The sequence below is a fragment of the Coregonus lavaretus genome (assembly GCF_964263955.1).
Source record: "Coregonus lavaretus genome assembly, contig: HAP1_SCAFFOLD_135, whole genome shotgun sequence".
Lineage (NCBI taxonomy): Eukaryota > Metazoa > Chordata > Actinopteri > Salmoniformes > Salmonidae > Coregonus > Coregonus lavaretus.
The window spans coordinates 98713-111094 of NW_028158792.1; the positions used below are offsets into that span (position 1 = coordinate 98713).

Here is a 12382-nt window from a genome sequence, read left to right on the forward strand (position 1 = left end):
TTGAAGTGTACCTATGATAAAAATTACAGACCTCTACATGCTTTGTAAGTAGGAAAACCTGCAAAATCGGCAGTGTATCAAATACTTGTTCTCCCCACTGTATATACATGTGTAAAAGACACCTAGGTCTCAATATATTTTCCCATGACTGTGTTTTTGTATTTTAATGAGTATATGTTTGAGAACAAGTATTTGATACACTGCCGATTTTTCAGGTTTTCCTACTTACAAAGCATGTAGAGGTCTGTAATTTTTATCATAGGTACACTTCAACTGTGAGAGGCGGAATCTAAAACAAAAATACAGAAAATCACATTGTATGATTTTTAAGTAATTAATTTGCATTTTATTGCATGACATTGGTGGTCCTCTGTAGCTCAATTGGTAGAGCACGGCGTTTGTAACGCCAGGGTAGTGGGTTCGATCCCCGGGACCACCCATACGTAAAAATGTATGCACACATGAGTGTAAGTCGCTTTGGATAAAAGCGTCTGCTAAATGGCATATTATATTATTATAATAACGCCAATATTCCTCTTATAAACACTCAACCAGGAAGCCGTCTAACACCCCCCTGTATATAGCCTCCCTACTGTTATTTCCCATTGACTCTGTCCCGGTACCCCCTGTATATAGCCTCCCTACTGTTATTTCCCATTGACTCTGTACCGGTACCCCCTGTATATAGCCTCTCTACTGTTATTTCACATTGACTCTGTACCGGTACCCCCTGTATATAGCCTCCCTACTGTTATTTCCCATTGACTCTGTACCGGTACCCCCTGTATATAGCCTCCCTACTGTTATTTCCCATTGACCCTGTACCGGTACCCCCTGTATATAGCCTCCCTACTGTTATTTCCCATTGACTCTGTACCGGTACCCCCTGTATATAGCCTCTCTACTGTTATTTCCCATTGACTCTGTACCGGTACCCCTGTATATAGCCTCCCTACTGTTATTTCCCATTGACTCTGTACCGGTACCCCCTGTATATAGCCTCCCTACTGTTATTTCCCATTGACTCTGTACCGGTACCCCCTGTATATAGCCTCCCTACTGTTATTTCCCATTGACTCTGTCCCGGTACCCCCTGTATATAGCCTCCCTACTGTTATTTCCCATTGACTCTGTACCGGTACCCCCTGTATATAGCCTCCCTACTGTTATTTCCCATTGACTCTGTACCGGTACCCCCTGTATATAGCCTCCCTACTGTTATTTCCCATTGACTCTGTCCCGGTACCCCCTGTATATAGCCTCCCTACTGTTATTTCCCATTGACTCTGTACCGGTACCCCCTGTATATAGCCTCCCTACTGTTATTTCCCATTGACTCTGTCCCGGTACCCCCTGTATATAGCCTCCCTACTGTTATTTCACATTGACTCTGTACCGGTACCCCCTGTATATAGCCTCCCTACTGTTATTTCCCATTGACTCTGTACCGGTACCCCCTGTATATAGCCTCCCTACTGTTATTTCCCATTGACTCTGTACCGGTACCCCCTGTATATAGCCTCCCTACTGTTATTTCCCATTGACTCTGTACCGGTACCCCCTGTATATAGCCTCCCTACTGTTATTTCCCATTGACTCTGTACCGGTACCCCCTGTATATAGCCTCCCTACTGTTATTTCCCATTGACTCTGTACCGGTACCCCCTGTATATAGCCTCCCTACTGTTATTTCCCATTGACTCTGTACCGGTACCCCTGTATATAGCCTCCCTACTGTTATTTCCCATTGACTCTGTACCGGTACCCCCTGTATATAGCCTCCCTACTGTTATTTCACATTGACTCTGTACCGGTACCCCTGTATATAGCCTCCCTACTGTTATTTCCCATTGACTCTGTACCGGTACCCCCTGTATATAGCCTCCCTACTGTTATTTCCCATTGACCCTGTACCGGTACCCCCTGTATATAGCCTCCCTACTGTTATTTCCCATTGACTCTGTACCGGTACCCCCTGTATATAGCCTCCCTACTGTTATTTTAATTTGACTTCTGCTCTTTTTTTCCCCTTCAACACTTTTTTTGTTGTTGTTCTTTTATTTTACTTTTTTATTTAAAAATAAATGCGTTGTTGGTTAAGGGCTGTATGTAAGCATTTCACGGAAATGTCCACACCTGTTGTATTCGGGCGCATGTGGCAAATAAAATTTGATTTGATTACTCCTGGTGACTTTCCAGACTTCATTGAGGTGATGGCTGTTCTTATATCAGATTCTAGTATAGGAGCATCCAAATCCTTTATTTGATCTGGGGACACCCCTGGAAAAAGGCATTCAATTTAGCTGGGTCTAAGTTACATTCAGAGTCCAATAAAAGTCATAAAACACATTGTTAATATATTTTGTACCAGTCAGTACCTCCACACTTCCACTTTTGATAGCTGGTGTTACAAAACTGGCATCTTTTTTGTTTCAATTGTCCAGCCAATAATGGACCTGTTCTTTCACCACTTTCATCAAAGCAGAAACATATTCAGCCTTTTTTGTTACAGATCTCACGTCATTGAAACTTCAGATCACAGACTTGTTTCAATTGGGATTTTTCCTCAGATAACTATTTTTCCCCCAACTCTTTAAATTTGAGACTTTAGTTTTTTCCAACTCTTTCTCCATTTTCCCTTTTCTTTCTGCTGGTGTGTGCTATTATTGTGCCCCTAACATAAGCTTTAGTCCTTCCAAGTCACCTCTCTCTTCTCCCGATACGTTCCCTTCTGCAGCCGCCAGTACTCTCTCTCCAGATCCCTGAGAAAGCGGATGATGATCGGTCTAAGGCGGCTGATTCTCCCGTGGTATTGTTGCTAGGGAACGGTGGACTCCGTTGAAGCTCGGATTTGTCCAGATCCACCCCAAGAGCTTCCCAGATAATTCGTCTCACGCATTCCCGCGGCCTGCTATCCTCCAGACCCTCCTTGACCCCTAAAAGTCTTAAATTGAGGAGCCTGTCTCGGTTAGCTGAATCTTGAACGCTTCTGTGGAGATCCTCACACGGTTTGGCGTTCTTCTGGACTTCCTTAAATCAGTCGGTCATTGTCGTCCTCCAGCGTTGATCTCTGACCCTCTGCCTCATATTGCCTCTGTAATAGGACCGATACATCTTCTTGCATATTCATCTGAGATCGCTTGAACTGAGAAAACATCAGACTCAAGAGATTCAAGAACGGTGCTTGAATCTCGCTTGAATTACCATTCCTTCTGTAGGGATGATTGCAAGGCCGACAACGAGCTGGGTTCTATGTTCTGCCCTTTCAAAGTCATACTGGATGAAGTGCAACAAGAGGTAGACGGTTAGCCGCTGCGCTAGCGATTGTGCTACGAGTGTTGAAGCTGAAATCAACGCAGACATTGTTGAAAAATTTAGATAAAACAAAACAAAAAAATCCCTCAAAAACAATTATACTAAATTGACTATTCTATCGAACTTTGAGGAAACTGGGAGGGTATTATCGGGAGGCTCATTTCAGACAACCACCTTGCTTCCCAACATCCCGTGACTCAAGAGTTGTGTTTATTTTGATGGTCGAGCGAGAGTTGGTCACCATCTGGATGTCACAGTGACATACCAATTAGTTCCTTCCGCTTTCAAGACAACTGGGGAATCGGTCATTCTGACATTTCCGACTTGAACACTTGGAAAATATCGGAATCGACCAACAGGAAGCTCTACACAACAAACTTCCATACACTTTAACTATGAGGTTCCGAGTTCTCTTGAAAGCACCAGCACGTTACTGATTTCAGGAGCAGGAAGACGAGCCGTGCGAACGACCATTACACCTAATAAAATACCAAATCACCGGTGTTCGAGGTGCATGCCGGCCTCAGGTGCTTCCCACTGGGCAGCTGTATCACGGTGTCGCCGGCGGTAGTTAACGTGGCCAAATGTTTTCCTCCAAGTTGTAAGCAGCACAACAGCCTGCACGGCTAGTCTGTGTTTCACTGTGTCCTTAGCCCCGGCCTGCCGAGCACTGCTTTACGCCGAGGGAATGTAGCTAGTTGGCTAACCTCGTCCCCACACTGCGTGGAAGTGTCTGGGAACGAGATTACTAACTAGCTAGCACAAGCTAGTGTAGCCCTAGAGGAAGAGAGAGAACCAACTCACGGGAATATCTCTCCTTCCAGCAGGTGGAGTTTTTGTATGGAGGTCTGTGAGCTGGTCCAGGTTGGTCAACTAAATGAATGGCTTACGTGCTACGTGATGTTTACTTTGATCTAATAGAAGTTTCGTGATGCTTAAGTTGTTCTGAGTGTACTGATAAGTAGGACACGTGACATACCGACAACTTAGAGAAAAAGCACTATAGGAGATGGCTTTGCAAATTCATAACATGATGCTAGTAGCATAGCATCTCTCACCATTGAATTGACGAGCGAACTCCAAATATCCAAAGTGAAAAACAAATTTAAGGCGGTACTTACTGGTGTTAATCAGATCTCCTATCTCCTCCTCTTCATCTTTCAACGTGACAGTAATCTCTCCCTCCTTCTTCACTCCAAAAACTGCATCCTCCTCTCTCTTCTTCCTCTTCTTTCACTGTAACATCTTCCTCCTCTTTCACTCTGAACGCGTCTTCCTCTTCTTTCACTGTAACATCCTCCTCCTCTTTCACTCTGAACGCGTCTTCCTCTTCTTTCACTGTAACATCCTCCTCCTCTTCTTTCACTGTAACATCTTCCTCCTCTTTCACTCTGAACGCGTCTTCCTCTTCTTTCACTGTAACATCCTCCTCCTCTTTCACTCTGAACGCGTCTTCCTCTTCTTTCACTGTAACATCCTCCTCCTCTTCTTTCACTGTAACATCTTCCTCCTCTTTCACTCTGAACACGTCTTCCTCTTCTTTCACTGTAACATCCTCCTCCTCTTTCACTCTGAACACGTCTTCCTCTTCTTTCACTGTAACGTCTTTCTCTTCTTCTTTCACGGTAACAGCTTCACCCTCTACTTGTTTTTGTATTGTAACATCCTCCTCTTCCTCCTCCTCTTTCACTAGAGCTTCTTTCTCCGTCCAGCAGACCTCCTCTTCTTTAGCAGGAGGAGAGTAGCTTAGTGAGCTCATGGTCGGGGATGTTAGCTAGCTAGGCTAGTGCTAACTTAACCAGCCAGCTAGCTGACTAATAACAACAACACCGTAAATATGAAATTAAATGGGATAACTAACTACACGACAGAAGTAGGTTTAAAACACAGTGGCTCATATACACGAAAGCGTCTAAAGAGCTTTATTGGTTGGGCTATTTTGTCTAGCAAGCTACCGAGGTGTCTGACTAACTGTTGCTGCTGTTGAAAGAAGCGTCCCGTCCACTAGATTACACGTCACACTAGCAGCATAGCCTTAAAGTCCCACATCGCCATCTGCTGACTGGAGTGGGTAACGAAGTAGAGTAAAATGTAGATTTTATTTTCAGACAAAAAGTTAAAGGGTAGGAAGCATGAGTTTTTACTCACCAATGTAACAACACAGTGTGGTTAAAGACTTAGGAACTTAGTTGTAGTCACGATCTGGTTAGCTATAAGAACAAACAGTTATGTTTTTGCGTTATTACGTATTTATTAACTTATTTCCGGATATCTTCTAAACTACCCATAGTGCACTATTTCTCAACGTCATATGGGGGATCTACTCTGTGCTACCGAGTTCATATGCTAGCTCAAACTGACTAATCTGAGCCACACCTCATGCTCTTCTCAGACTGTGTGGCCAAAGACTTTTATAACTAACCCAAGATAGACCAGAGCCTGTCGTTTCCAATGGGAGCAAATTAATCATAGTGGGCAGAACAAGCAAGGAGGTGGGCAGAGCCAAGCAGGAGCAAGAGAGGTCCTATTGGCTCGTTCTATAATCTATTTGTATATTTCCTTTAGGGAACGCCTACTTTGTGAAGATTGCCAATGTGCAATAACTCAATTCGCCCTTGCACTCCTTCTAAACAACGCAATTTTTTACAACTTTGGCAAAGGGTAAATCTACAAAACGTAGTCCACTCGGTTTGTTACAGATTCTAGTGATGGAAACAGAAAACTGTATTGAGATCAAATGTTTCATAGATAAAAAAAAAAATTGCTGAATATCGGCCAAAATCCATCTCGCTCCATCTTCTCCCACTGCCGGCCACTGGGCTTCCTCTCAACACCATATTTGGTATTGAGTTGAAACGCCAAAAAAACAAAACAGTATTGTCCCATCGCTGCAACTCCCATACGGACTCGGGAGAGGCGAAGGTCGAGAGCCATGCATCCTCTGAAACACGACCCCCGCCAAGCCGCACTGCTTCTTGACACACTGGAAGCCGGAACCCGGAAGCCAGCCGCACCAATGTTTCAGAGGAAACGCCATACATACAACTGGCGACCATGTCAGCATGCATGCGCCCGGCCCGCCACAGGAGTCGCTAGAGCGCGATGGGACAAGGACATCCCGGCCGGCCTAATCCGGACGACGCTGGGCCAATTGTGCGCTGCGTCATTGGTCTCCCGGTCGCGGCCGGTTGCGACACAGCCCCGGGATCGAACCCGGGTCTGTAGTGACGCCTCAAGCACTGTGATGCAGTGCCTTACAACGCTGCACCGGAAATGAATAACTTTTCCATCAACTTCCGGGTCAGTAGCTTCAGCCCAACATCACTCACACACACACACACACACACACACACACACACACACACACACACACACACCAACTGGCACTCACACACACACACACACACACACACACACACACACACACACACACACACACACACACACACACACACACACACACACAGACACACACACACACACACACACACACACACACACACACACACACACCAACTGGCACTCTAGTTTTCAAGCTAAAGATGGATGGAAACTACTGAGTGCCTGAATGATTTATTGCCCCAATTGCTTCATATACACATAAAACCTGCACCACAGACATAGAAAACACAGGAGACCCTTCCCAGTTCCCACCTGGGTCTCACACATTATGGAAAATATACAATACTTACAAATATCTGAGGTGAGCTTCATACCAAAAGAGGCAATCTGCAGTTGCTACATCCATTTGTGGAATTATAAATGAATTATATATACCCATTTGATTCTTGAAGAATATAATTTATAAATGCCTCATGAGCTTAGTCCAACTGTCGTACCCCGTCAGCACCCAAAATATAAGCTTGTTTTATACCAATGTTTGTAAACAAAGTCAATGTAAACAAACACTGTAAAACCTTAAAACATGGTTAAAACCAATCATTGTGATATCATGGATGGTCAATCCTTGCATCTGTCTATGAATTTGAGTGGTTACATTTCTCCAGGGTTGTCCCTGAGCTTTTCACCGAAACAGTGGCGGGGAACTTGTTTTTGCTGCTGATTGCCCCTTTTAAAGGTACCATTCCATTGGTTCCAAAAGGAGAGAATAACATATTTATAAGTATTGGACATAAACAATAATAAATAAACTCAACTGCGTTACCCACTCCTGTCAGCAGATGGCGATGTGCGTCTTTCAGGCGATGCTGTCAGAGTGTGACGTATAATCTAGTGGACGGAACGCTTCTTCAACAACAGCTAGTCAGCCACCTCGGTAGCTTGTTAGCTTCAAGCTCTTAGACGCTTTCGTGTATATTATCCAGTGGTTTTTAAAAGCACTCCTGTCACCTTATGTCGTATAGCTAGCTAGTTACCCCTTGAATGTAATATTTATGTTGCTATAGCTAGCTAATGCTAACATCTCCGACCATGAGCTCACTAAGCTACTCTCCTCCTGCTAAAGAAGAGGAGGTCTGCTGGACGGAGAAAGAAGCTCTAGTGAAAGAGGAGGAGGAAGAGGAGGATGTTACAATACAAAAACAAGTAGAGGGTGAAGCTGTTACCGTGAAAGAAGAAGAGAAAGACGTTACAGTGAAAGAAGAGGAAGACGCGTTCAGAGTGAAAGAAGAGGAGGATGTTACAGTGAAAGAAGAGGAAGACGCGTTCAGAGTGAAAGAGGAGGAGGATGTTACAGTGAAAGAAGAGGAAGCCGTTTTTGGAGCGAAGAGGGAGGGAGAGATAACTGTCACATTGAAGGAGGAGGAGGAAGAGACTGAAGGTCTAATTAACACCAGTAAGTGCTGTCTTAAAAATAGTATCACTAACTGTTGTTGAACTGAGACGTGGTTTTAAAACGCCATTCAACTGAAGTGATACATGTGATTATGTTCTTTTTTAATGTAGAAATTGTAAAAACTACATTAAGTAGCCTAATAATGGACTAAAGGAGCCGTTTTGAACCAGAATCTGGGCTTACAGGAGACTTTCAATATGGAGATCCTCCTTTTCAAGCTTAATAATGTCAAAATACGTTCTGGACTAAGCAAAGAATGGAGTTTCGCTGAGCAACTATGATCAGTACTGCTGTCCCACCGGTATGTACTCCCAAAAAAGGTTTAAATAAAAAGTTACAAGCAACCAAAATAACACCTTAAATACCTTGTCTGGAAATAAGTGTTGTTTTTGAGCCCCAAATCCACCTCTTCTGCACCCAGGAGGATACAATTGAGATCTTCCCTGTATGTAGCCTCTGCTTCCAGGCTGATGAGGTGAAAGCCTGGTGGACCCTTTACTCAGTACTTTGTTGAAGCACCTTTGGCAGCGATTACAGCCTCGAGTCTTCTTGGGTATGACGCTACAAGCTTGGCACACCTGTATTTGGGGAGTTTCTCCATTCTTCTCTGCAGATCCTCTCAAGCTCTGTCAGGTTGGATGGGAAGTGTCGCTGCACAGCTATTTTCAGGTCTCTCCAGAGATATTAGATCGGGTTCAAGTCCGGGCTCTGGCTGGGCAACTCAAGGACATTCAGAAACTTGTCCCAAAGCCACTCCTGCGTTGTCTTGGCTGTGTGCTTAGGGTCGTTGTCCTGCTGGAAGGTGAACCTTTGCCCCAGTCTGAGGTCCTGAGCGCTCTAGAGAAGGTTTTCATCAAGGATCTCTCTGTACTTTGCTCTGTTCATCTTTCCCTCGATCCTGATAGTCTCCCAGTCCCTGCCGCTGAAAAACATCCCCACAGCATGATACTGCCACCACCAAGTTTCGCCGTAGGAATGGTGCCAGGTTTCCTCCAGACATGACGCTTGGCATTCAGGCCAAAGAGTTCAATCTTGTTTCTCATGGTCTGAGAGTCCTTAAGGTGCCTTTTGGCAAACTCCAAGCGGGCTGTCATGTGCCTTTGACTGAGGAGTGGCTTCTGTCTGGCCACTCTACCGCAAAGGCCTGATTGGTGGAATGCTGCAGAGATGGTTGTCCTTCTGGAAGGTTCTTCCATCTCCACAGAGGAGCTCAGTCAGAGTGACCATCGGGTTCTTGGTCACCTCCCTGACCAAGGCCCTTCTTCCCCGATTGCTCAGTTTGGCCAGGCGGCCAGCTCTAGGAAGAATCTTGGTGGTTCCAAACTTCTTCCATTTAAGAATGATGGAGGCCACTCTGTTCTTGGGGACCTTCAATGCTGCAGACATTTTTTGGTAACCTTCCCCAGATCTGTGCCTTGACATTATCCTGTCTCGGAGCTCTACGGACAATTCCTTCAAGTTGTAGAAACATCTCAAGGATGATCAATGGAAGCAGGATGCACCTGAGCTCAATTTCGAGTCTCATAGAAAGGGTCTGAATACTTATTTAAATAAGGTATCTCTGTTTTCTTTTGTTTTTTTATAAGTTTGCAAAACCTTCTAACAACCTGTTTTTGCTTTGTCATTATGGGATATTGTGTTTAGATTTATCAGAATAAACAAATCAAAAAATGCATTTAAAAATAAGGCTGTAACAAAATGTGGAAAAAGTCAAGGGGTCTGAATACTTTCCGAATGCACTGTATTATTATCAGCCTAAAAACATGACATTATCTATTATTATAGAGCTCTGATCAGCCTATAAACGTGATCTATTATTATAGAGCTCTGATCAGCCTATAAACATGACATTATCTATTATTATAGAGCTCTGCTCAGCCTATAAACATGACATTATCTATTATTATAGAGCTCTGATCAGCCTAAAACATGACATTATCTATTATTATAGAGCTCTGATCAGCCTATAAACATGATCTATTATTATAGAGCTCTGCTCAGCCTAAAACATGACATTATCTATTATTATAGAGCTCTGATCAGCCTATAAACAAGACATGATCTATTATTATAGAGCTCTGATCAGCCTAAAAACATGACATGATCTATTATTATAGAGCTCTGATCAGCCTATAAACATGACATCATCTATTATTATAGAGCTCTGATCAGCCTATAAACATGACATTATCTATTATTATAGAGCTCTGATCAGCCTAAAAACATGATATATTATTATAGAGCTCTGCTCAGCCTAAAAACATGACATTATCTATTATTATAGAGCTCTGATCAGTAAGTCGCTCTGGATAAGAGCGTCTGCTAAATGACTAAAATGTAAATGTAAAATGTAAAACATGACATTCCATGAGAGCAAGATTAGATTTTAAGCTCTACATCTCAAGTTTATTTTTTATTGTGTTGTGAAGACTGACCTCAGGCTATTGTGGGATATAGTCTGGATTAAACCTCATAGGAAGACGGTTTTATCATGTGGAGGTTTCATTCAGGTCGCTGTTTAGCTAAATGACATGTCTGTCTTTGGCAGGAGAGAGACCAGACTCTCACTCTGACAGCGGGAAGAGTCCTTCAGGGGAACCAGACCCAGAGACGGCCAAACCAGAGAGACGACATCAGTGCTCCCACTGTGCAAAGAGTTTTACTCATTTAGGGAGTCTGAAAATGCACGAGAGAATACATACAGGAGAAAAGCCTTACCACTGCTCCAACTGTGGAAAAAGTTTTGCTCAGTTAGGGGCCCTAGTTGGGCATGAGAGAACACACACAGGAGAGAAGCCTTATCACTGTTCCCACTGTGGAAAGAGTTTTATGTGGTATGGGAGCCTGAAGGAGCATGAGAGGACACACACAGGAGAAAAGCCCTACCAATGTTCCCAGTGTGAAAAGAGTTTTACCCATCGAGGGAGCCTGAAAATGCATGAAAGAATACACACAGGAGAAAAGCCCTACCAATGTTCCCAGTGTGAAAAGAGTTTTACCCGATCATGGGGCCTGAAAAAGCATGAGAGAACACACACAGGAGAAAAGCCCTACCAACATACTAAAACACAGGAGGACAAGACATACCACTGCTCTCATTGTGGAAAGACATTTTCCCAGTCAGAGGACCTGAAATCCCATGAGAGAATAGAGAGGCTGTGTTCTGATTTATGTTTTTGACTTTGGTAGCTTGCTAGACAACATAGCCAAAACATTATAGCTCTTGGGATTATTTCGGTGTATATTAGTCACTGTGTTTAAGAAAATATATGTTGTATAGATAGTTACCCCATTTATTTCATATGTAAGTTACTAATCAGCTGGCTGAATAGCTAGAATAGCCTACCACTAGGCTAGTAGCTCATCTTAACTAGCTAACATCCTCCTATCTGGCTAAGGAACACTAGGCTAACGCTAACAAGCTAGCTAACATCCTCCTATCTGGCTAAGGAACACTAGGCTAATGCTAACAAGCTAGCTAACATCCTCCTATCTGGCTAAGTAACACTAGGCTAATGCTAACAAGCTAGCTAACATCCTCCTATCTGGCTAAGGAACACTAGGCTAATGCTAACTAGCTAGCTAACATCCTCCTATCTGGCTAAGTAACACTAGGCTAATGCTAACAAGCTAGCTAACATCCTCCTATCTGGCTAAGTAACACTAGGCTAATGCTAACAAGCTAGCTAACATCCTCCTATCTGGCTAAGGAACACTAGGCTAATGCTAACAAGCTAGCTAACATCCTCCTATCTGGCTAAGTAACACTAGGCTAATGCTAACAAGCTAGCTAACATCCTCCTATCTGGCTAAGGAACACTAGGCTAATGCTAACTAGCTAGCGAACATCCTCCTATCTGGCTAAGTAACACTAGGCTAATGCTAACAAGCTAGCTAACATCCTCCTATCTGGCTAAGTAACACTAGGCTAATGCTAACAAGCTAGCTAACATCCTCCTATCTGGCTAAGTAACACTAGGCTAATGCTAACAAGCTAGCTAACATCCTCCTATCTGGCTAAGTAACACTAGGCTAATGCTAACAAGCTAGCTAACATCCTCCTATCTGGCTAAGTAACACTAGGCTAATGCTAACAAGCTAGCTAACATCCTCCTATCTGGCTAAGTAACACTAGGCTAATGCTAACAAGCTAGCTAACATCCTCCTATCTGGCTAAGGAACACTAGGCTAATGCTAACAAGCTAGCTAACATCCTCCTATCTGGCTAAGTAACACTAGGCTAATGCTAACATCCTCCTATCTGGCTAAGTA

The 12382-nt window shown here is 43.6% G+C and overlaps 1 protein-coding gene across 1 annotated transcript; it reads left to right on the plus strand.

The window, feature by feature from the left end:
- Positions 1-7746: 7746 nt before the first annotated feature.
- Positions 7747-11502, plus strand: LOC311123576 (uncharacterized protein; the record flags this gene model as incomplete). The annotated part of the gene is made up of 2 exons (XM_084197817.1): positions 7747-8110; positions 10659-11502. The coding sequence occupies 2 exons, from the start codon at positions 7747-7749 to the stop codon at positions 11288-11290; spliced, it is 996 nt and encodes a 331-aa protein (XP_084053943.1). The 3' UTR covers positions 11291-11502.
- Positions 11503-12382: the final 880 nt, after the last annotated feature.